Source organism: Battus philenor, unplaced genomic scaffold, assembly GCF_028537555.1.
Source record: "Battus philenor isolate CCGP_79_NKW_IND1 unplaced genomic scaffold, ilBatPhil1.0.hap1 SCAF_10, whole genome shotgun sequence".
Lineage (NCBI taxonomy): Eukaryota > Metazoa > Arthropoda > Insecta > Lepidoptera > Papilionidae > Battus > Battus philenor.
Window position 1 is genome coordinate 6,603,933 of NW_027181662.1, and position 27,499 is coordinate 6,631,431.

General features: G+C 31.0%; 2 protein-coding genes across 2 annotated transcripts in view; one reads left to right on the forward strand and one right to left on the reverse strand.

Moving 5' to 3' along the window:
* Positions 1-443: 443 nt before the first annotated feature.
* LOC137925152 (saccharopine dehydrogenase-like oxidoreductase) lies at positions 444-20,708 on the forward strand. The gene is made up of 8 exons (XM_068768537.1): positions 444-519; positions 1,736-2,127; positions 2,226-2,413; positions 5,165-5,294; positions 10,162-10,363; positions 18,032-18,392; positions 20,055-20,146; positions 20,490-20,708. The coding sequence occupies exons 2-8, from the start codon at positions 1,956-1,958 to the stop codon at positions 20,620-20,622; spliced, it is 1,278 nt and encodes a 425-aa protein (XP_068624638.1). The 5' UTR covers positions 444-519; positions 1,736-1,955; the 3' UTR covers positions 20,623-20,708.
* A 3,825-nt stretch (positions 20,709-24,533) lies between these two features.
* The window catches only part of LOC137926835 (uncharacterized), a 32,171-nt gene continuing 29,205 nt past the window's right edge, over positions 24,534-27,499 (reverse strand). The window contains exons 6-7 of the mRNA XM_068770554.1: positions 25,327-25,394; positions 24,534-24,722 (exon numbers count right to left, since the gene is read on the reverse strand). Coding sequence (XP_068626655.1) covers positions 24,534-24,722; positions 25,327-25,394 — 257 coding nt within the window. The remainder of the gene's footprint in view (positions 24,723-25,326; positions 25,395-27,499) is intronic.

Genomic DNA, 27,499 nt, shown 5'->3' on the forward strand with positions numbered 1-27,499 from the left:
TATCACTATTACCACTTTAGAAAGTGTTAACGCTGGGAGAAGAAGTGGCGAAAGAAACTCTAGCAAGGCTTTTATCTAGTATGATCGAGGGTGTGATATACTATCTGACTTTGTTTCTGACAAGACGAGAAAGTAGAAACCGCGTCACAATAGCGGATTTGAATTCGCTTACTACATAGAAGAGTGATAAAGAGATTTACTATTAAGTCATGTTATTCGTAGTATATTATGACTTGTTTTCAATATATTTTATCTGGTGGATTTAAAAAATAATCATGCAGGTATAATAGGAGGTCATTGACAAATAAAAGTTCATTGCATATTCATTAACTAATAGTACGCGTAATGAATGTTAACGTACGAAACGTATCATATTACAATACAGAATCAGTAGTGGATTGATCGAGGCTATAGGCAGGTGGATACGTAAAGAAAAAAAAACTTGTAAATGTTTCAAAAGTTTAACGCAATTATTTACATTAGGCAATTAATTTGTATAAATTGCAATTACTAATAAATGTAAGTAATAGTATATTTTTCACACTTTTTATTGTCTTTCTATATTTTAATTTCGGTTAAAATCTAAATTTAAAAGTACACGTCACTTTCTTGTCAGTATAAAGATGTATTTTTTATTTATGAATTTAAAAAGATATAAAAGTTCACGTTACTGTAAGATTATATTTAATTATTAATTATTTATGATTTAGAATCTAACTTATTACTACCACTAATCTTAAAGATTATTAATCTGTAGGATATTGATGATAGTTTGGATTTTGTTATTTACGATAATTTTGGCAATTGTTGTTGACTTCGTTGGCGATAATAATAACAATTTTGTTTCCTGTAAAAATATTCCAAAATTTTATTTATAAAATAAAAAATTACCGTAAATTTTGTGGTTTACAGGCTAAATTATTTTTCTCAGATAAGGCTTACGTCTAAGTGTGAACATAATATTGATAATAATATTTTATCATAATTTATATATTTGTTAATAATTAATTTGACTTTGCTCAGTATTTATTGAAAGAAGTTGATGCCTAAACTGTGCGTGCTTGTTAATTATTGATTGTGGAATAAAAACCAAACTTACAAATTACTTTCAATTTAATACGTCCTTACGCAATATAAAGTAATGACTTTGCACATTCCACTTATACGCTTGTTACAGAACTGTTTGTGTACAATAAACTAGTTTTATTTTATTACAGAAACTGCACTGTGCTATGATAATGTCATTATGTCACCTTATTAGGGTTGTCAAATATGATTGCTATTACGAAATTGTTGTTTAAAATATTTTTTTTGATTGGTAATGTTGTGGAATGTTGTTTTTATTAAAAATGTGATTGCTTATTAATTAATTGAATTTAGTAACAAATTACGTAATGATTTTATTCCTTTGGTTTATTATTTCCTTGGAGGCCTACCAAGCGTACAGACTTAACGTTTCTGATTCCTCACAGCCTGACTATGGAAAGATCTGCCGGCTTCCTTATGTCCCAAGGATTATAACCCAGGTCTCTTTAGTGTCAGAGTGAATGGTTACTTACTGAGGCTGAGTGCTTCTCAGACAAGAAAGCATAAAAAAGTCAATAATAGCCGATGTGATACGATCTCTAGCGTTTGTTAAATTCAAAAGTAAAAGTAAAGATAGTTGTAAAACAAAATGCAAGGTCGTTTTTAAAATTTCCCGCCAAAAACTGATATATTAATTTTTTTTAATCAGGTAGCTGTCGAATAATCGCAGTGTTTCGTTTTACAACACGGTAAGTCGACCTTATATTCGTTGAAGGTCTTCAACTTTAATGGCAGCGCCGATCTTATATAAGTTGTTGTAAACAATTTAAAATTGTTCATATAGTTCGTGCGTATGAGTGTGTACGCGACTATAACAATAGTGATAAATTATAGTGATATGTGAAAACTGAAATTAAGTTAAGAAAAAAATGGAAAAAGTGGACATTATAGTTATTGGCGCGACAGGATTCACAGGAAAACACGTTGTTAAACAATTAGCAGGTTTTAGAAAACACGAAACATATAAAACAATAACATGGGGTGTATCAGGTAGATCTAAAGAAAAAGTCAACAATTTACTGTCGGAGATCGAAGAGAGTGGTGCGTAAATATTACGTATTTGTCGAATTGATATTAAAATGGAATTTGCGTAATTCCTGATATATAAACCTCGATAGTATAATGTTTATATCTTTTAGATATCGACATAACGAAAATTCTGACAGTAATAAGTGATGTAACGGATGAGAGTAACATAAGCAATGTAACGAAAAAAGCGAAAATTGTTATAAATTGCACAGGTCCTAATACATTGCTTAGCGAGTACATAGTGAAAGCGTGTTTACAGACTGGAACTCATTATGTTGATATATCGGCGGAACTTTATGTGAGTAAATGGCTTCAATTATTCATGGTTTAATATTCTTTGATGTATATTTATATATAAATAATGTGGAGGGATATTTTCAAATTCGTACATTATTACTTCACATATAAAATAATTATGGGAAGGCATATTAGGTTTTAGGCATAATTCCATTGAGGTTCTTTGTTTTTATTAAGAGCGCGTTATACGTCACTTTTGACATGTAACTAATAAACAAGGTTATATATTTATAAACTTGTAACGCATATTGTTTTTTTTTAATTTTCTACATCCAATTTAAATTATATTTAATAAAAATCTTGCATGTGTATTTGCAAACGCAAGCTGTTAATTTACCATAGACTAAATCATGTATTGAATAATGTATTTATTTATTTTTACACAACTTATATACATTTTGTTATAATAAATTAACTTAATTTAATAAAAAATACATTCAGGGGTTTACTACTTTTATCTGTATTATTCGCATTTTATATTTGATTCAATATTTTAAATAAATTGAAGTCCAATTGATATGAACGGCATCTTTTTCTACATGGATTTGAAGGTTATATTTCTACTATATTATAAGAATCTCCTTTTTGACCTGCGGTGTCATTGTACCTTTTGGATTGCATCGTTGATTTCATTAATTTGATTTATTTTTCGAATATTATAATGAAAGTATTTGCGATTTTTTTACGTATAATGTCAGATATACTAAATATTTTTATCTTTTTCATTCTTCTGTTTATTTAATAGTCAATCTGTGTTTTTTTCATGAGCATTTTGATTTATCTATCATGTGTAATATTTTTCGTAAAATCATATTTTTGTTTTTACACTTATTAAAATCATTGAGGTTTCTCATTGACTTACTGTAATTTTTTTTGAATCTATTGTTTACCTTATGTATATATATTATTACCGAGAGCTGCCAAATTAATTAACTAAAATAAAAATTATTTGATGATCACTTTTTACTTATCATTCATTAAGCCATTTTATATTAACAAATACATGTATTTTGTACAAGGAAACGAACATTCGAGCAGTGCATATAATATAGTACTTTACCATTTATAGTCTTAGAGTACAAAATTTTGTGAAATCTCACGTTTTCGCTTATCATGCTTGACTGCTTGACTGACTGATGCATGATAAATCTAGTATTAACTCAGGAATATCAATAACTATGATTGTTTTTTAATAACACAGCAAAAATCGTATAATTATTTGGTTGCAGAAATGGTGATTTTTTGTAAAAGACAATCAAGTGCGATCTCGATTAAAGCGTGTAACATATTTTAAAGCTTCGTTGTTTGTTCTTTACATATGAATCTCATTTTTAGTAAACTCCTTATATTATTTGCATATTTTTACGTAATTATTATTGATTAAGTATAAATAAATTTATGTCTATAGGTGTTTCTAAGTAATTGTGTATATACGTCTTTTTAAGTATATTATATACATTTTATTCTAGTTTTTTTCATCATCAATTTTTTATGTTGTTATGTCTCTATGTTTGTCTTACTCGATGGTACGTTTACAATAAAGAGTAGTAAATTAAAGTAAATTATGCTTAATTATATGCAATGGAACCTTTATGTTACTATGCTGATAATTTGTTAACATAAATATTATAACCTCTATTTACATATATTTGACGAAGGTTGTAGACGGCGAGGTCTTTGATTAGTGTGAATTGCGCCATGGTCGCTTACGGTGGGTTTTATAAGAAGGCTTAAGGTTTCCCAGAGAGTAATACTGACTTAGTTTGAAGAATTGCTTGTTTGAAATAGTCAAAGCATATCGTTCTTTCAACCGATGGCCGTTGGGGTCGAAAGGATCTTGAGCGGCGACCACCAGTTGCTAGACATTATGTGGGTAGGCCCCCTATCGATGATATAATTAAGGTCACTGGAAGTAGCAAGATCCGGGCAGCGCGAGATATCGTTGCGATCTTTAGGGTAGGCTCATCCCTTGCAGCAAGCGTCTATGGGCAGAAAATAAGTATAATATATGGCCTCGTAAACACGTAGTAGTATTATGGTGACTATACATAACGTATTGTAATTTTATATTAATATTAACACTTTTCGTTTACGTAAAAAAAGTTATCGACAAATAATTATATTGTCATCTTTATTTTTTTTATATTTTGATTTTATTTCGTTTATATTATATCTTTCTTAATATATTCTGGCTACCCTTTTTTGTAACATTTATATTTCACAAATTATTTTTTTTAACTCTTCTGCTCTACGCATACCAAGATGCTAATTCAACTTATGGAAACGTTTCATTGATTTTATTATATGTTTTAAGCCTTGGCAGAATAAGCTATAAAGTTTAAATATCGTTGGTTTACTAATGCTTTATAAATCCAATTTTCTTTTTTGGTCTATGTTGTGGGTTTGCTTTTGATTATTAAATTGAAATTCAACATAACTCTCGGAAAAATAGAAAATGTTATACAGCTTTGCTGACTAACAAATTGAATTGGTAGTGGTCAGGTCACTTAGAAATTGTCGCTGGGGCAAGTTTTTGTAGTGGAAACCACGGATTGGCAAGCGCTGCGTAGAACGACCACCGATATGTTGGAGAGGCGACGTTGTTAAGATCGTAGAATATGCGGCATGCAGGCCGCTTCCTACCAGTTCTATTGGAAATCTATGGGAGAGGCCTATGTCCAGTTGTGGACATCCCTCGGCTGAAAAGACGATGATATTAATATTAATAACATTGTTGTTATTATTTTTTTAGCATATGTTAAACGTCTATAGAGCGTACCATAAATCAGCTGAGGAGGCCGGTGTGTTGATAGTACCGAGTTGTGGTTTCGCATCCATACCAACCTCAACTGGTCTTATTCTTTTGGATAGACATTTTAATGGTAAGTTTTTTGTTATATAAATTATTTCCATTTCAATCTTTCCTATCTTTCTTTACGACAATATTTATTTGTGATATTTTAAAAATATTATTGAATTTTTTTAAAACATAGCTAGTCTATATGAAATGCTATATGACCGACGGTATTTATAACTTCACAAGACTATATATAGTAGAGTGCGTTTCGAATTAAAGTAAACTTAATTATAAGCCGACGAATGTAAATGATTGTAATGACCTTAGGTAATAAAACTATTTTCACTTTGACTTTGAAGAAGCTTAGCTTAGACCTACGTAACTAAACTAAAATAGAAGTACATTGCAGCAGTTCCTAAGCACTAAGTTTTACAACCTTTTTTATTAATTCTTTAATGATTCGTTACTTACTTTAAAGACATTGATAACTGTTATAATTGTCAATGTCTTTAAATTAATGTGATGGTGGGTTGATTATTTTTATAAAATAAATATTGAGAGCGGAAGAATGTGAGTAGTGACGGGACAAAGGTAGAGAGTTGTCTTGTTGTTGTATGAAGATGTAAAACTTCCACCGGAACGGAAGATCGCTAAGCTCTAACGTTAAGGCAAATAATACAATAACTTACTTAAGCGCAAAGGATCCCAAGAATCCAGAAGTGGAGATGTTTTCTATTCTGTTACGGGGCTGCATAAACGATCGTCACTGGCAGGGCTGAGAAGATAAGAAAATATTCCTCGATCTCCGCTACATATATGTGATACCATCGCATTATTCTCTTGCCCCTACAAGAGAATAATGTGAAGGTATTTCTCCGACCTAAAATAAATTCAGTAAGGGCCTAATTAAAGTATTAGATACAAAATAAATTAAAGTGAACCATTTCACAAGTGGATTCTATTATGCACTTAAATTCTCAATTCTAGTCAAATGGCTTAAAAAGTAGCAACAACTTTTTTTTACACATATGAGTAACTGAACTTTTTGCGTTTCGACCTCTTTATCGATACGTCCAGTTACCTGTAGCTTTATATAACCCACGACAGTATCATAATTATAATAAAGATTTCTCGCTCAGTATGTCAAAATATATCATGTTATTATTTGTTTTGTATTTAATATTTCATTGACATTTAAATAAGTACAAATCTGCTAAGGTAGGATGTATTCTGTTTTGATCGGTCTTTAGTAATTATTACGTTTAACGTTTCTGCTAAGTGAAATAACTATATCCTCAAAAATAATTTACGTAAGTTTGATTTGAGAATATATAAATTTAAAAATTCAATTTACTAATAGGTCTTAATCAAGTGATTTTTTTAACAATATAGCATTAAAAATATATTTTTTGGTTTATTTGTTACTTCGTAAATAGTTTGTATATGAATGAAGAAATAAGTTGACAAGGTATAATAGGACTTGGAGATGCCAAAAATAGTATAATATGAAAAATATTGTAATGGCGGTTTGCCTTTTTATTCCCCGAAGACACCGCATTATCTTTTATTCATATTATTATTTATTATCCACTTAGGATCAGTCATAGTAGTCACAAGTGTTCGTCATGAGAATAACGTAAGAAGAATTCGATTTAATAGATATTACAAACAAATTAAGCACCTCTGGCATCTTCAACTTAATTATACTAGCATTCCAAACACGCCTTTATTTGAGAACAGCCCGCGACAAACTTAGATGTCTGATTTTTTGTTACATTTACGCAATATCTTTACATGTACAAATGTTAATGTTAAATATATTTAAATATTTTCTCTTATAATCTGTGTATTATAAATTTAAATTTAATTTAATTTAATGTTATTTTGTAAATTGAAAGCAGTGATGCTGATCTAGAATAAGAGTAATATTTTAAATGTATAATATATTGCTAATTAAAATTATTAAAAGGAAATATCGTTAGTATGATATGTGATTTAATCCGGTTTTCCTTAACCTGTAAATGGCTACGGCCTTCACTTTCTTTGATGGAAGGTTTTTTTTAAACGAGTAGAATATTAGAATGCTAACTAGACCAAACCTGTAGGTTGCATAACTTAATAGTTTCGTCAATGTTAAATCGATCTCAACAGCGAACGATCTCAATTTGTGGTTGGGGTAATGGTTTTGTGTTAAAATAAACCTTGTATTGTAGTCAACGTAGGAATTAAAGTTCAAAGACATTTTAATCTCTTTATAATAATGTGAATGGTTTATATGCGATGTATATTTTATTTAATGATTATATCTACCTATATGTAAGTCTACGGAAGTCATTTAGATATAAAATCAAAAAAACTAACACACAATATTCGGAATATTCTTAAAATTTGATATATTAGCCTAATGTGTACATAAAAATTCTAGTAAATTTATGACAAATAGTGATCTCCGTCAATGTATGCTAAGGATAGAAAATAAACTTGCTATACCCGCTATTATTGTGCTTAAAGTGTCTCACTCATTCGTAGGTATGTATATGACTTTATAATAAACTAGACGCGGTTAATTTAATTATTAAATTTAATTTATTTAATAATATTAAGCATTGTTCTATGAAAAGTATATTACTCTATTGTTTATAAATGAAATATATTAAGGATGTTTGGAGAAGTATTGTTCCAATTGCAAGAAAAATAAAATTTGTACTAATTAACAAAATAATACAAACCCGAGTTTCTTGTTAGTTCTTCTCCGTAGGTGGCATGTAACAACCTAACGTAAACTTAATATTAAACTGACGTTTATTAATGTTTGTAATGATCTCATAAAATAAAGATATTTTGACTCGACTTGACTTTGACTATTCTCGCGGCATTTTCTTTAAATAGTTACATAATTAACACGTGTGCTAGGATTTATATCCGCATTCTTTTCTCTACAAAATAACATTTACTGATAAGTCATCTCAAGTATATCATCAACTGTTTGTTTAAAAAGTCACCGTTTATGCTTTTAATAATATTTGTAGGCGAGTTGCATTACATTAATTTTTAGACGCAAAACGAAAAAAATGTTTTTTAAAAATAAAGGTACAAAAGATTTTTTTCGTTTGGGAACGCAATTTTTACTTTTTCACCTAGTTTCAAGAGAGGTTAAGAGGTGAATGGCATTAAACATTGTTTGTAAATGCTACCAATCAATACTTCTAGTTCGTGAAATGTAAACTAACCCCATAATAGTATAGTTGCTGCTCTTTGTGTGGTAATAGACATAGGTAATAATCCTGTTTTAAACTTAGTCTATGGAGCGATAAACACACACACACACATTTATATATAAATTTAAAAATTAACAATATAATTTCTTATGAAAGTGAGCAAATGTGAACATGTGTAATATGTGTAAGTGAACACGATGATGGTGATGTTAATAAATCTCTATCTCTCTTGACCACATCATAACTTATATATTTAACTTATATAATAACTGGATATATTTGATCATCTTTCTTTTTCTATTTATTCTCTTCGGGCGGCACTTATTGAGTAAACGGCACGCCTCGATTATTAACACGTCTTTGACAGTTCTCGATGCCAAGGTCAAGGTCAATTCTCTTCGACGCCAATATCAAGGATAAACACTAGCTCTCTATGATGTAGCAATCTATAAATCGTCACTAAATTAAATACTTTGATGTCACGTAAAGGACTACTTTTATTAGAATTTTGTTTCACAAATATCCTTTGTACAAATATAAACACTGATAGTTTTATAAAATATTTGAAAACAGTTTGCCTGATGATTAGTTATCGAACATTTGCATTACGACTTTATTAGTAGCTATTACTAATCAGTCAGTGCATATAACTACAATATAATCCTTATCTTGCACGGTCACGGTCACGTGTGAATGACTTTACTGATTTTATTTATCTTTTTTATGTTTACTAACACTACGGAAAGTGACGTCAATTGACCCAATAGATGTGAGGGATATGTTATAATCGCCACATTTGGCAGGCAGGTTGTCGAGTGTAGTGTAGTATTATGGTACGTAGAGGAAGCTGCTGCTCATCTTCAGGAAACTTATTTGTGAGCAGTGGCATTAATGAACAAAGTGTGAATTGTATAAGATTGTATCTCGTAGATCGAATCGGTGACCTAGTATCGCAAGTCACGGTCAACTACTGCTGAGTAACCACCGCTCTTGTTTTGTGTTAATACATGTATTTGTGATATGTGAATTATAAGTATTATAAATAATTTATAATTTGTATGTACATCTCTTTATATCCCCTTCTGTAATTTGATGACCACTGATCGCTCTGCTAAGCCTAGTTAACTAAGGTCGTCCAATGATTGTCCTTAAGAAATGGACATTTTCAATTAGACCGCCCTTTCCACTTTATTTCAACATTTTTATCAGATTTATTTTTGATTTTTCAAAACTTAAACAGACCAACGTCAGTCGTTCAACTAGTAATAGGTAAAAATATTTATGTGTGATAAGAAAAGCGAAATTTTATATATATATATATATATATATATATATATATATATATATATATATATATATATATATATACATAACATATTTGGAAAAATAGATTAATGCAGCACTTAATTTAAGCTGCATATGATACATCCTTGTTATATTGCCATTTTGTCATACTACATTCCACTAAAAATTATACATTATATTTTATTTCTTTTTATGTAGACGTTAGTATACAAGTTGAAGTTAAGGTTATTCTTAGGCCAATACGGAATGCTGAGTGTATGTTCGTGCTTTGTATTTTAGGCGCATTTTTTATTGTCATTTTATCATCGGTCTTTAAACAAAAAAGTGTATATACATAAATAATAAAAAATATATATCTTTTATTAACAATGTTAGCAAGTATATGTTAGTACTATGTTACTCTGTAAGCTAAAGCATAAGTTATTTCAGGATCACTACGGAGTGCTGAGTGTTATGTGGAGTTACATATACCGAGAGAATGTTACTTTGGTGGCAGAAATAAAACCTTAGTACATTACGGAACATGGGAATCTTTCGTGCACGAAATGTATAATATGGGCAAATACAAGCAATTAAAGAAAGAGATATTTCCTCAGACATCCAGCGAGCCCATACCGAGGGAATTGAAAAAGTATGTAATTTGACGTTTTTTAATGTATCGCTATCTATGTCTTGATTGATCGATAAAAATAAGGTAAATTCTAAGGCAAATATGTATGAAAATATCGGAATTCATTAAATAAACTACACGCTTATAGTTTATAAAAAATACTACGTCTTATTTTATACTGGAAAACAAACTTTCAATTTATAATCTCAAAATCTATTCTATCTATCCTAACATTAATACAACAAAAGAACAACTTTATACAGACACTATCGTCGTTATCCTTTTAGCCCATAGATGCTCACTGCAAGGCTTAAGCTTCTCTAAAGGATATCTATTTGGGGATGTACCATATTCGCCACGCTTGGTAGGGCTACCAATCGCAATGTGGCATTATAGTACGCAGAGAACTCCGCTGTCCATCCTCTGGAAAGTTTTTTGCGAGCAGTTGCAATCCTTTATATTTTATGCAGAAAGTGTGAAGTAATATAAAATTTTATGCCGGGAATCAAACCCGTGACCTACGATCGCTAGTGTCAGTACTCTAAAACTGGATTACCACTGTTACAGCTGATACTATACTGAACGGAAGTCACCGAATTTGTGGTTTCATTCATTCATATAGAGTATACTATACATTGTAAATAAAATAATGATGATATAAATAAAAACGTATCAAAATGAAATATGTGCAAAGTCGAGAATGACTTCACCTATTAGAAGTTATTACGTGGAAAACAATAAACACAACTTCTTTTGCGTTAAAATCAAGTATTTTTCAAAAGAAAATTTACACAACCTGTTTTCCGTTAAAACCAAGTATTTCATTTTTCTTTTAATTTAGAGTACCATAAAATATTACAATGAAATTATTATTAAATTATTTAAAAAGTCTTCCTTGCAGTTTACGAAATATGTAATATGTTTTTGTAATAGCTGTTAATTACTAAGAAATAAGTTTTTCGTTTATATTTGCTACAGGACTACCATAGGCCAATAAATTACGTTGATTAGTAAGTGTTAGTTTATATGCAGTTAATTAATTAATAAAACTAAAAATGTGTTCAAAACATTATAATGCTATTTTACTTAAAATATGTTGAAATATATAGGTTACTTTTCATATAATTCAGGTTTGTGTGTATTTTTAGCACATTCATATATTTCTCTACCACCGTTCTTTTATAAAAGAATGTCAAATTGACAAGGGAGATTGCCTAATGGAATGTCTGATAATTACAGTACATCGTAATGCATTGTTTTGAAATAAAACAATCCATCCCAGCCATGCGCTGGTACCGAAACTGCGATACCGCACCCTGAAGGTCTCAGCAAATGTGACGTGCTCTTGAATTATAGAAGACCATAACATGCGAATTATAATAAAATGAACTACAAATAATGCAGATTAATATTTAAAATATTTTGCAGTTCTGTTGTTAAGCATCAATTTATGTTCAGTTCAGTTCAACTAAGTCAAGGCTAACTATCCAAATCATTCTTTCCACATATTTGGCTGATCGGGAATGAAATGCATCTATACTTACTTCTTTTTTCGAATTTTAAAGATGTTAGTTTGGTTGCAGCGTAAGACGTATACTCACTAGGTGGTCCACCGACTTTGTTCAAAGTTCAAGGATTGAAAATCTTTGATGATAATGTTGATTATTATGCAATCTATTCTAACCATGTAATAACAGTCTAGGTGTAAATTCCTGATAAATGAAAAAAATGTGGTATTACAAAATTCTTGAATCATATTTCATAAGCCTCTATTTTATGAAACATGAACTTGGAGATGGATATTACGCAATCAAACGCCATGGAATAATCAATGAAGCTTATCGATACCGGTGTATTGAATTCAAGGATTTTGTATATTATCTCAATACCATTTACAATCTTTTCTTTAGTACTTTGATCTTTTTTTTTAATCCAGCTTTTGGTTTCGTGTTCGTAAAAAGAAACAGTTAAGTATATTGGTGTATATAATATACAAATGTCTTAAACAGTGGACTTATACAGACATATATTTATAAGATTGTAAGTCTTTGGTTTGTTTTCCTAAAGAAAAATGAACTAGGAATCAGACATGTTCTAGTTCCAAAATTAGAAACATTTAAAATTAGTTTCATACCTACGACTGAACTCACTAAAAACCTTAAGACCCGTGTGAAATTACTATCCGTGCCTGTATATTTAACTGAAGGTTTTTATTTCGACAATTTTAAAATATGGAAAGAGAATTTTCAAAAAAAAGTTGCTACAGATCTTTTAAAAGAATTTAAAATAAAAATAATAACAAAAGCAATTGTCAATAGAGTCAAAATCACGAATGTAACAATGTTATCGACGAAACCCATCACAGTCTGCGCTTGACATGTTGTGTGATTGTCGTGAACTTTGAACTAAGATACGGCCTTTGTAACCTCGTCTTATTACGGAAGCGATGAAAAGAAACGCGTGAGCTTGGAAATAACATATTGACAAACGTTTTCTCGTGATTTGTTGACGGTAAAAATATGATAGTAATAATTTTTAATAACATGTCGATTTTTTAATTGAATTGAAACTTACATGATTTATTTAGTAATTAATTAATAACGACTACTACCTGAAGACGGTAACTTGAGTAACGATTATCATGTTAGTTTTTTAGGAGATCTTCCTTGAAGTAAATTGGGTGACTACTCTTAATTAAGCTGCACATAATCTTTTTAACTTACAAAAACAGTTCACAAGATGCGTAACCATAATATTACAAAGCATACTTTATATTCAATTCAATATAACACGCGTTTTTAGGGAGCGGCCGCTCGCTACCTAGACGCAAACAACGTGGGCGAACCGAGGTTGGATCCGGATCTCTCCTTGGTCGGCCCGTGGTCCGCACGTTGCCGTCCCAAGTCGCATATACACAACGCAAACACTACTCAGCTCTACTCAGGTAGAGCGCTTTACTGCGTGTGAAAGTCTTCATGCAACTGGTACGCGCTCGACCAGCTTAGTTTATTTTTAAGTTCACGGACCCTTCCGCTCCGTGAACTCAGCTCTTATGAAGCTGTAAAATGCCCCGGGCTAACAGCAACAACATCGATCGGGAATAAGTTCAATTTAATCAAAATAATACCTGTTTAAATCATTTAAACTTATAACGAATTGTTTTTCTAATTTGAACAGAACAAATCAAAATAATTTCTTCTTAAACTAGCACAGTAAAATTAGACGAAGAATTATGGTTTTATAAGGAATATAATCTTTCTTTTATGTAGCTCGCATTGAGTGTTATTTTTGTTGAGTATGAACTCGGGTGTACATCGATCCTGTTACTAATGGCAACGATATGGATGGATAACGTGTTAGTTGAACAGTAACACGTTATTAGGTCTAGCACGTGGGCGGTTTAGTTATCGAATATAATTATTAATATAAGTAGGTTAATCGAGTAAATGTTAACGTTTGTCTCTAATTATAATGAAAAAGCACGAACATATAAATTATCAGTGTATTTATTACGCGTATAAATCATTCTTTATTTTATTTGTAATAAATGGGCGATCGCAACGAATATGCCTACCGTAAAATCGTTTGCATATTAAAACTGAATTACCTGGAATTGTAATGGTAGAGAATAAATAAAACAAGTAACTAGTTTAATAATAAGTGTTGAAATTTTAAATGAATTTAAAGTATTTAATAAAAATTGAAAGTATATACGAGCAGTGGTTGCTCAGCAGTAGAAGATTGAGACTTGTGATCGATGGTCGCGAATTCGATTCCCGGGATACAATTTTATACAATTCAATCTTTGTGCATTAATTATGTAGCACACACAAGTTTCCAGAGGATGGGCATCAGCATCCTCTGCGTATCATAATATCACACTGCGATCATCAGCCCGCATGCCAAGCGTGGCGCTTGTGATATATCCCACATAAATATCTCTGGAGGAGACTTATGGCTTGCAGTAGTCGTCTTTAAGGTGAAATGATAATAAAAGACGAACGACGTAAATTATATAGTTCATTTGCGTTAAGAATACAGGAAATCATCACTGTAATCTATCATCAAACAACGCCTCGTAAAAATAGTTTCAAATTAGTATACTGTGTCCAGTTTAATGTAAAAATACGAACGTAAAGGTTGTGTCTAACGATTTAAATCGATCTTCGTCATCAACACTTGCACAGGACTTCCACTCCTGAACATAGGTCTAAACGCCCTTACTGAAAATTAGCGCTGCAATACAGGCTAAGCTGTACTGCAGTACATAGCCGTTTAAGGGTTCCCAATGTTGGGACTCTTATTACATCTTGCTCGTAGTTATACCAAAGTAACAGAAACTTTTTTTTCTTGTATTACTTTCTAATATAAATAAATCGCATAAATTTATCATCACTTGATTGAACAGAATTTAATAGAAGTGACATGCAACAAGTGTACCGGATAAAATAATGGAAGAATGTCTATGACACGTATTTTTATTATATGTGAAAAAATTGTCGATTTTTTTCCTCGTCTGTCACACATCATTATAAAAGTAAGAGATATCTACCACTGCATTTGAATCTAACGTTTTATAATATAACGTACCGACCGCGAGATATTTTGTACACATAAACGTGTTCACAATTTCATTTGACGTGTGTCGGGGCCAACAAACAACGCTCGTCACGGAAAATAATCAAGGAAATACAACAGTAAATACAAAAGCCGTACTCGTATATGCGTCAGCGTGTCCTTTTACATGACGTTCAACATTCCGCCTCGCTATGAAGCTTTTAAAAATCAATTACCTGGTATTTTTACATCTAAACTGTGCCTTTACGCTTAAACCGATTTCGAGTTATCCTTGTTTTGCAAACTTATGTAATTATAGTGCCCGAAATTTGATTTGACACTTCTGGAAGATGTATAAGAAGTAATGCAAATATCGGCTGAACGGTTTTATAGAATATTTATTGCGTAGACCTCCAAGAGATTGGTATCTTATTTTTTATTTCAATTTATTTAGGATTCAGATAGAGAACAGTATGACAAAGTTCGGAGTTTCTAATAATAAATGAAACAAATATAAAAAGTGGATAGAGGAAATATTTAAATACGATGACAAAAAGTTACCAAAATTAAAAAATAAATGTTGTACTAAAGGCTGGAAGGTTCTGGAATCGGGACAACGATCTAGTAAGCGCTGCGTAGGTAGACCAGGTCGACCACTAGGTGGACCGACGATACAGTTAAAGCCTATGCCTTGCAGTGGGCGTTTATCGGTTGAAAAGAAAGAAGAAGAAGATAAAGAGAATTGATGTAGTTGTCGATAATTTTAACTGGAACATTTGTCTCTGTACGACCAGTTCGATTCATTATTTTATCGGGTGGTTGTTGTATGGTAAATTTGATTGATTGAGCCGGTAATATATGTAACTCGGAACGCTGTAATTTTGGATGAAGCCGATATAGGCACTGGCTATATATTGACTCGTGCTATCTTTTGTCGCGGCTAGTAGTACATAAGAGCACCGCTCGGTTGTGTCAAAGTCACAAAAAAGTCAGACATCATACGTAACACTGCATGATACATATCTGATCTGTTTCTGGGGGCAGCCTCCCGGCCCCAAGCCGCGAACATCGTTGGCTATCTGGAGTAGGATCGGTATCCTTCTTTAGATTACTGAGTGGTCCACGCTGTTATCCTAAGCCATACATTCATTACACTATACACTTACATGTATAAAGCTGCTTGCTGCTTTTATGCCAGTGTCATCGTGTAACTGCAGTACGTCTTTCCAGTAACATTTATTTTGAAAATTCACGCGCCCTTCCGTTCTGTGAACTCAACTCCGATGAAGCTGTAAAAGCCCCCGGATTAACAGCGAAAAAAATTTCAGAAACAATGGAATAATAGTAGTGTGAAAATCAATTAACTAATAAGTGTCAACTGACGACGTGATATCAAATGTCGGAAGTAATTCGCACTCGCGTTTAAACCGGCAACGTGTAATTACAGTATACAATATAGAATTTAAAGGAAAGACTTTATTGCTTTAGTCAGATTTATCGAAAATCTGTTTGCTTACATTTGAACCTGATAAAAAAGTGTCACTATTATCGACCACCTAAAAAAGGTCGTTTGAAGATCTTTTGGGTTCTTGGTTTACACTCCAGAACCTTAATGACCAGTGGATATTTGTTTTGCGGTCGGCCTTAGTTGACCGAATGTGAGCTTGCCAAGACCCTAAGTGAGGCACTACGTTTCAGGACCGTAAGTCATAAAATAAAAATTTTATTCCCTGTACTACTATACTTCGAAAACAATAAGAGCATTTTCTGAGCTAACAATATTCTCGACAATGAAAAGATATGTCTATCAGAAGTAAAGCGACGTTCAAAACTTTTCGCTGACCTCACCGTTGTAAAGTTTGTTCGGAAAGACGATAAGGTAGAATGTTTGGCTTTCTTTAAGGCATTGTGATTGTTGGCGAAACTTTACGTGTGATAGGATTAGATGGCAACCTTAGTAAGTCAGAATAGAAGGCCAATTCTCCTGTAGTTTTTACAGGTTAGGTTAGGTTAGAAATATATGTGATTTACTGTTTGCAATTTCGTCGCGTTCGACCATAAAAATGTCTGAAGATAATAGTTTTCCCTGACCTAGAAACTATTGTATAACTTTTTTTGTTAATAGCCACATTGCCGCTGAGCTAAAATAGTCAATCTAGGTATTGAGTAGCTTCGGTGGCGTATGTCTGGATATTCAAGATCCCCTCTGGAGGAAGACAAAGGTGTGGATTTTTTTGTCAAATTGACATAAGTATGTCAATTTGACAGTCTTCTTCCGCGCTAGCTAGGTATCACGGCAACTACAGACCTGGTCACAATGCTTTGCGCTGTGCTATATCGGATGACCTAGTCCGTTTTAGGATAAATGTTGTTCAACTATCCCAGATATTCTCGTTGTATTTTTAAGATAGTTCGTGATAACTTCGGTCGATCGTCCGCCACAGAATAAATGAAGCTAGTGGTAGCAGTAGTTAAGAGTACACCATTTTTCGGATAGTGTGTGCATTTTTGTGAAATTTTTAGATACCTCTTGCACAGGAGGTAGAGAAAAGAAATTTAAAATTAGAATTAAAATAACTAGGAAAAATAATAAAAACTCAGAATAATGTGTGGAAACGAAAATAAAAATTGGAAACTGTGATAAATTGTAATAAATGTGATATAACACGGATCTGTAATATTTGTGGAACGAGGCGAAAGGAATGAGGCGATGAATAAACGGATATAAGTATTAAAAAGAATAATAAAAAATTTAAGAATGAAAGAAGAGAAATGATAGATCATACGATGATAGATAGGAGAGTACATAAATAAAAGGAAAAGAAAGTGAAATAATCATTAAAGAATACCAAACCTTGCACTATAACAAGAAAGGGAGTACGTAAAAAAAACCTATTTCCTGAGCATAACCTTAACATGAAATAATATTTTCTTACTACATATTGCCTTAAAATACACATTAAGGATGAGTTTTAATTAGTATTATTCCGCCCACATTTTTTCGGTTTCGTAACTCACATTTTGAAGACTTTGAATAGCATTAAGCCTGTCTTTAAATAAATCATTTTATGTATATATACATAACAAATACGTCCCGCTCTGAAAATTGCTTTATGCTAAACTTTGTTACAGATCATTTTTCCATAAACACGAAGGAAGAGTGTGGTTTCCTTATCCAGGTCCTGATTACGAAGTAGATTCTATGGCACGAACATATTTTCAAGAAAAGAAAGGAAAAAAACCGATACATTTTAAAGCATATACTACAATGCCTTTATGTATCCACTTTTTATTAATACCTATAGTATTCATAGCATATTTTCTATGTAAGTTGCGATGCTTTAGAAATTTAATGTGGAAATATCCGGGTTTTTTTTCTTTTGGTTTAATGTCACATAAAGGTCCGACGGAGAAACTAAAGAATGACTTGAAGTATACGTTCACATTGATTGGAAAAGGAGACGATGACAAAGCCAAAAAGCATATAGTGAAGGTAAGTAAAAAATCCTCCGATACAGTTTCGAGCTATAAATAAGTAAACATTTATAAACGCATCTCGTTACCTCAGAGTAGTAGTATCACAAGTACAAAAATATTCCCTTATCTTTTTTATAACATGGTAGATTAGTTCTAGAAATTACAGTAAATTAAGGCATTCCTATGTACAAACGATTGTCATTTAACTTTTCCCGATAAAGGTTGTTTAAGCCGTATATATTTAACTCTATTAAAATACAATCGGCACAATTTTACTTATTGATAATGAACAGTAAAAATCTATATTTGTATATATATATGTATACATATATATATATATGTATGTATGTATAATATTTCTAAATATCGAATTATGGCGATAGGATTGCCCCGCGATTTGGGGTAGAGAGAAAACCTTGTTACACGACATGATATCGCGTGATATCAAAACGATTACTGTATTTATTCCAGATTTATTAGAAATTTGAAAAGTATAAATAACGAGAAAGTTACGTCGAAAAATTACAGTTTATATTTGTAGCTTTACATTGAAATATTAGTATAGTACTAATACTTGTGTAGTAAGCCTGTTTATTTCGGGGTAGTGATGTCAATATAAAGAAACATGAAGGCAATGGCCACAGTTTGTTATTTATTAATAATGAAGTATAAGAAACATAATATTTTACCTTCAATTCCATGCTTTGACAGCAGGAGTTTCAATTAAAATATTGTTTATGCAATATTTCTGAGCTCAGTGTTCTTTATGGCAAATTCCTTTCCCAAACCAACAGTTGAAAACTGTTTCTTTGTTCTCGATCTGCCGCCACTCTAAGCCTAAGAGCATCTCGTTTATTTTAGATCGTCTCCCTACCTTCTCTCTTCATGGCAACGACTCTTAAGCTCATTCCTAGGATACCAGACTTCTTTACTTGGAAGCTTATGACCTGTATTTCAGACGGTCGATACGTGTTAGGAAGTCTAAAAGGTTTTTTTTTTTACCTTAAATCTATACAGGTCGACTAATCTACATGTAACTTCAAAAAAAATATATATAATTTTTAATTTAAAAGGTCAAGCACAAATAACAAGAACTATTTATATATATTTATAATCATTTTACTTAAACATTCACATATAAAAAATAGATACATAGTTCTATAATAATTCGACACTTCACTTACCCTGAGATGTTGAGGTCTAATAATAATGTATATAAAAATAACGATGACTAAATAGATACGATATATCAATTTCTTAAAGAAAGTTTAGAAGTATATATGAAAATGTTTTTATGTAATACACGACCAATGTGCTCCATAAACACATATACATAAGCAATGATGTTATCTGTACAAATGTCTGATTGTAATACTAAAATAATCCCTTTTTACTACATGCATATGAATATATATTAAAATGGTACATATAATAAAATTACATTTTTTAAAATATTTCTTTGCTTGTCTGTGATTTCTGAAATGCCTGAACCGATTTTGACAGGACTTACTCTGGCGAGTAGCTGATGTAATAAGTAGACTACTATTATTTAAGAAACATATTCTTCCAAAAAAAAAAAACAATATTTTATTGTCGAAATCTATGCGGACGAACTAACTAGTGTAAAACTTGTTTCAAATAATGATAATAGAATACACGGATATCTTCTCTGTTGTAGATAACGGGATCAGATCCAGGCTATAAGACTACAGCCGCCGCCGTATTATTTTCTGCAGTCACAATATTATTGGAAAGATCGAAAACACCAAAGTAAGATTGCTTTTATAATTTAATTATATGTGATCAATGTTTTGGAATATTGTGTCAAATAAAATCGATCTATTTTAATTTTGTTAAGAAACCAACGGCATTTACATATGGTAATTTATTTTACTAGTATGTTGGTATGCGTTGAGTTAAAAAAAACATCCGTGTATGAAATAACGAATGTCAATGGATTAAGAGTGAAATATCAGCGCTAGTAATTAAATTTCAGTGATGAAGATATAAAATAAACAAAATAAAAAAAATCATAATATTGTGTTACGAAACTTAATTGAATTTTTTAAGTTTTAAATTTTTTATTTGATTTAGTTTTTTCTTTATTTTTCAGAGGCGGCGTTCTAATGCCAGAAAGTGTATTTTACGATACAGATATCGTTGAACGATTGAATGGCAACGGTATGAATTATGAAATTGTAAATGATTATACCAATGGTTCTATAACGAATCTCGGAAATAGCTAGTGTATTGTAAATTTAATAGAAAAATAAATAAAAACGTGTATTTTGTTAGTAAGTTGTTGTGTAATTTTGTATCCACATATCAAGGTGACCGAACACACTTCGAACTGTCATAAGTCATTAACCTTTCTGTGTCCAATAATAAAATAAATGTATAAAACATATTTCAGAGTGATAATAATGTATTGTTGTTGATAATAATGTAATGTTGTTGATAATAATGTTTTAATAATAAACATCCGAGACGAGGTCGTTTACGGTGGGCTTTATAATAAGGCTCAAGATTACGCATAGAGCAATAGCAATAGGGAGAGCTATGAGAGTTTGGCTATGGGATTGAATCAGAAATGAAATCCTCAGAAGACTTAAAAATACCAACGTGGCTTGCACATTTATTCGTTTGAAGTGACACTATAACACTTTAAAAATGGATATATGTGTTTTCATAATAATGCTAACAGTATAATATATTTTCATGTTTTCTGACATCTGAATACACCTTTTCTTGATTTTGATCGATATCAAATATGACATCTGTGAACCGATGTTTTGTTTTACACTGTGGTTTGTAGGAGAAAATCAAAAAATGTTTTTACTATTTTCCTTGAAGCTCCATTATTGGATCGAGTGTTACTCGAGCTCTATATGTTTGAAACACATATGACGATTACATTTTATTTATATAAACAAAAAAATTATAATGTATGTATTTTGACATACCGGCTACAATATATCACCACTATGATAATAAGTTCCCTGAGAAACCTCGGTGTTCATAAAAATTTCATTTTATAGCAGTATGTGTTAATAGATACAGTTGAGATGTAGTAATGGATAAATGGTAATGAGATTTCACACCCGGTCGTAGGAATGCCACGGGGAAGGTCAATAATTTAGTTAATTAAAATTCATTATAGCAACTACGTGGAGACATATTCAAAAAAATCAACGCGTTCGTTCGTTATGTAATAATTTGGCATTGATATTAAGCATTAAAAAATCATATAACGTAACTACGAGGAAATAACCATTGGCAAAAATTATGCAAGGTTACTCTTATTTGTTAATGAATCAAGATATCTGAACAGAAAAAGATACAACGAAATAGTTGCGTGAAGAATAAAAATTGCAGCAAATATAATATTTTTTAATTAATCATTCGAAACACAAATGAAATAACTTTTATTTTTGTCTTACAGAATTTATCGGAACACCCGAACGTCGGAACAAAAATATTTATAAAGGATATATAGTACCGGTTTTGTTTATTTATATTTAGTTCTTTTTCTTGTTCATACCAAGCGTAACAATCGCTAATGATTATTTAACGAAAAAGTTTTGTCTTAAACATTCGTCAGCGATTTTTTGGGGGATTTATAAAATTTCATCTCGACTTAATTAAAAACCTAGTATATATGTGCCGAACATATGTCTGCTCATTTACATGTCTTTAATTGTTTAAAAATTGTTTTTCTAGTAGCTTTCACTTAAGGAAGGCAAAAGCGCTCTGTTATAATTAATTTACCAGGAAAACATATTTTTTAAAATTATAACTTTTAATGTGTTATCATATGCTGTATAATTTACCTTATAGTCTAATAATAGTGTACCTAGGTTCGGCCACAAATCGGAATGCTAAATGTGTTTCGAGTGAAAGCGTAAGTTGGGGCGTTCTCAAGGGAGGAGGCTCTTTGCGCCTAGATATTCTATTAAGTGTCCGCCTAAGCGTCTCAAGAGGTCAGCGGATTCCTAATCACATTAACTAAATAATGTAATTTGTAGGAACCCCGGTTTTAAGTCTATAGTATATATTTTAGTGCTGTATCACATGGAACCCGATTAACCTGGTAATGTTAACATACAAACAGTATTTTTTTTTAAATGGCCCCCGCTATTAGGGAACTCTAGTACCACATCTTGTTTGGGACAGGGTTTTTATTCCTATTTTATTCAATTTTTTACATACGTTTTTTTATTTTTATGCTCTTCTGTCATTCCTCTTAAGATCTAACCTTCCTCTTCTTTCATTCTACGATTTTTTTTTCATTCTTTTCCATACTAATTTCCGTTCATTCATCGCCTCATTTCCTTCGCTTCGTTCCTAAAATTCACAGAATTTTGACATTTGTATATTAGTTTTTGCTATTTTACATTTTTATCCTTCTTATTTGCTAATGACAAAAACTATAAAGTATAAGTGGTATTAAACAGTGAATAAATGAGTTAAGTTTTCAAAGTCAATACAAGGTAAACATGTTTATTTTTAAAGAAAAACAATCTTACGTCACACCGCAATGTTTTGCGTGTAGTTGAAAATTACCTTCCCACGATAATTAACAAGATAATGGATTAACCCACAAGCCGACAATCACTGTAAATTGTTTGAAAATTGTATTAAATGTATAAAGTAACAATAAAATGGCGTAGACAGAATAAAAATTTCCTTATTCTAATTTTTAAATTTTTTTATCATCTGTATATGATATCGTCACTTCGAAATAACACAAAAAAAGATAAAATATTTTATTCTTTGAGGTTATTATATTATATATCGTGTTGAAAATGACGCTTGATATTTGTTTACATTTCTAGTTTTCTTCTAAAAATAACTATGCCTTCATGCGTGTGTAATGCCTTGTGACGGACCAATTATACTGACGGACTTAAGTCGATCGAAAAATCCAATCATGTGTCGGACAAAATTCTAAAAAAAGAAACTATTAACGGCAGGACTTTCGAACGTCGGATTTATGTCTGTTACTTTTTTTTTAAAAAGTTGGTGCTCTGTCCATATGAATTGGGTATTTTATGTTTCTTGTTAATTCTATTTCTAGTATAAAGCATTTTTGGTTGTAACTGGTTTATTCGTACAAAAATTAAGTAAGCGTTTTAAAATAAATATATATATTTAAAAAAATGTATATGTATAGGAAGTGTTGTTGTTATCAATAAAAAAGTGTGAGCCTAAGAAAGGTAAGCTATTTTGTGCAGCTATACTTTTTTAGTTATGTGAGTGAGAGGTAGACAAATGTTAAGTTGTAGTGTTTTCAAATATCTCATGTGCGTCTTGTCAATGGTAACCTCCTCCGTCTTACTGCTCAGATACCTCGGTTGGTAACCAGCATTTGACAAATCACTTATGTACTTCAATTATCAAGACAATGTGCTGGTTACAACTGTCTGTATTGTATTAGCACGACAATATACATTAAGTTAATTAATTTGTCAATTATTAGTCAATGATTGATTGAAGATAATTGATACCACATAATAAGTGCTGTCAAAGCAGAAAGGTATTGTATTTAAGATATAAATGCTGAGTCTGGTATTTATATGACGTTAATCTTATCTTTTATTATTAAAAAAATAAATCGTGGCACCTCAAGTCTGCTTAACTACGGCATTTTCGATAACGAAAAACAATATTATTAATTGAAGGTAAGTGAAAAAATCCGTAAACCAAAGAACATATTCCAACGGATCGGCAAATTTTATTTATTATTATTATTATATTTATAAATTTTATATATATATATGTGTATATATATAAATATATACATATATATAAATATTTTGTGTTTAGTATATACTATGAAATTTTTTTGGTGGTTCGTTCTACGACCCTTCTAATAATTTACCATATCTCTCCCTATCCAAGAAACATTGTGCGCTTTGATTTAAACGGAATTTCGCGAAGGCTTTTACTTTGTCCGATCATCTCAAAGCTAAGTTATCTCTAGATCTTGAGTCATTCATTACCCTTTACAAAATTCTCTTTATACTTTTATTAATGTTTTATCTTTGACAAATTTTCATTTAAATATATTAATATTCAGTTAAGATCATTTAGTACAGTGACCACTACCATGAAAAAAATGTATATATATGATATAATGGCAACGTTCAACTTAAAGCTACAAGGGTTCCAAATACGCCCTGATCTGAGAAGAGTTCATCACAAGCTCAGTCGGTCTTTTGTAATCATCATCATCATCATCATCACCACCACCACCAATGCCACCACCGCCATCATCATCATCATCATCGTCGTTGTCGACTTCCCGCGACGATGTCGTTGGTTCATCTGGTGGGTTAGGGTTCGTCTATTTTGTAATCACTTAACAATATTTTTAATGCAATGATTAGAGTAATTTATTTCAGTCTTTATGATCACTAAGAACCATAGTAATTTCTTACTTACTGTTTTATTTTAGTTTCATTTGGTGGATTCAAAAGATCAATATTATTTTGGATTTCTTTTTCTAACTTAAGATGTTTGGGACATGTAAAACTTAAAATGAAAGACACGTATAAAAAAGATTGAAAGTTTATTTACATTACAAATAAATTTAATATCACGCGTTTTTCCTAAACCGTCAATGAGATTTCGCAAAAATGAAAGATGTTATATCGCCTTTCTCTTATTGCCTTAACGTCGTTACAAATGCAAACAATGATGTTTACATTACAAATGCAAATATTAATTAAATCTCTGAAAATTACAATCTAAATCATTTTCTGCGCTTATTCTAATATTTAACATAAAAATGTACTCAACGGGCATTCTTATTTTTAATAATATTTCCATTTGCTTCACATTTTTCATCCTTGTTACTAAGTCGTTGACACAGTTTCAAAAGCTTATTAGACAATAAGATTTATATAAACTCAAGAACAATATTAGCATCACGAGATCTTCTGGATAACTATAGTGATAATGATTGTAAATATAATGATTGAATTAATCGCCTTTCGCTGTGTAGACGAACTTGTTTCTGCAACAGAAAAATATTTATTATAATTTTAATTTTCAATGTCAAATATCGAAAACGAATGTAGATAATTATCATAGCTAATTGATGTTTTAGAATCCTGTTCTTTTTATTCGTTTTTCACTTTTTTGTGTGTATATAAACGTTTGCACAAATATACGCAACCTTGAATTATCAACCACGTTGTAGACTTGTTTATACGTCTTTATAAGACTTTTTTAATTTTATTTACGTCTGCGGCAAAGCATAATAAGTTAAATTATTATTTTTCAATAAAACCTTGTCGTACATGTATTTTATCTCTCTACAAATGATAATGCTTTTCGTATAAGTCAATGAATGCTGCAGTTATTGAAGAATAATAGCGAGGGTCCAGCCCATTGTGACACGAGAAAAATATTAACACATTTATTTGAGCTAAAGACGAATAAATACAGAGTAAGGTCAATGTATTGTTCTTTGACATATGTATACAATTTTATTTATACGGCTTAAGTCTGTTCGTCTCTATATTAAATATATGTGTAAATAGATGTTTTTTTTTCAAATTTCACAAAAGCGAATATCATCGGATGAAACGATTATTAAAATATTGTATAATTTTTTTAATTCTGAATTTTATAATTTAAAATATTTATTTAACCTGAAAAGGTCTAAAACAAATTTAAATTAAGAATATATTATGAATTATCTTTGAAATAGTAAATGATTACTCTTATGTTGAAATTTAAAATACATGTGTGTTGATATTATTTTTAATGAAATTGTCACGGAATAATCAAACTGCTTTCATATGACTTTCATCTGTCGAATCATTTTGATGTTAAAGTTAAGCAATATTGCATGTTCAGATTTTACACAAGATCATGCAATTATCTAGTTTATGCATTTACGACACAATGGAAAAAATAATTTAGGTAACACGATTGCATCAACTATAGGTAAGGTAATACGAGGTATGCCCTTCACTTAACATGTGTTGTAGTCAAGGCGTTAAAATGTTTTGCTTACGATCATTCCAGTTCATACGATTAAATATTGAATAAAACTTTTAAAGTAATACTTTCTTGTTTCAAAAATATTTTTAATTTTTCGTAACGTGTCGTGTTTTTTAAAAAAATTAAAAATAAACCGGATTTTATAAATTTTACTCAACATTGCCACAAAAATAAAACACTAAAAAAACTGGAATTTTTTTTAGACATTCGATTTTTAAATATCATATTAATATTATCGCGATAAAATTGCATTATTTCGTCAATTTTCCACGATTGAGTGGAAGTCAAAGAGGACCGAGAAGCAGTAATTGCATTACACCGTTGTGGTCACACGTCTACTATGATTTTCGATTTAATCAAAAATTTAAAAATCACGCAAAAAAATAATTGATCGAACAATTAACAATTACAATAAAGTTTCATGTGATGATGACACGAAAGTGATCGGGCCGGCCTAGGTTAATTAAGACACCAGTAGTGATTTAAGCGATTTAGAGGCGAATTTTAAAATTCTATCCGCAAGCAAAAGTTCTTGGCTTCTCAGAGTTGGTTGGTTGAAAGTAATCCGCGAAAAAAGGCTTAATGGTGATTTATGACTGTGGGCTGAACGGAAAAAACATATCATCTTCTCATCCAGACGATTGAAGACAATAAGGATGAAAAGAGGTGAAGCATTGTAGAATGTCAAAAACAAGCACCGTGATATTTTATTTACAGATAATTTATTTTAAAACGAAAAACCTTTCAATTAAAATAACAGTGTACGCTGTTAGTTCCTCGAAAGACCACAAACATCATACCTAGATTACAATATCACCCATCATCAGTGGTTTGGTTAGTGATCTGATACTATAGGGTCGCTTAGGTGCACTTCTGTTAGAAAAGGGTAAATGCCAGCGCAAGAGTATCAAGGTACAGTTTTGACTGACTGACTGACTGACTTATATCTTCTTTTGAGAGCAGTCAAGGGTATTCCAGCAGAACCGACATACGAAATTAAGACGGGTAATCCTAGCCTTGTAGCAAGCCGGCAACCTTGTAGCCGGGATTGAAAGTCAAAATATTGACTTCAACAGGCATGAAGATAGGCTCTCTTTTTGTCCAGATCTT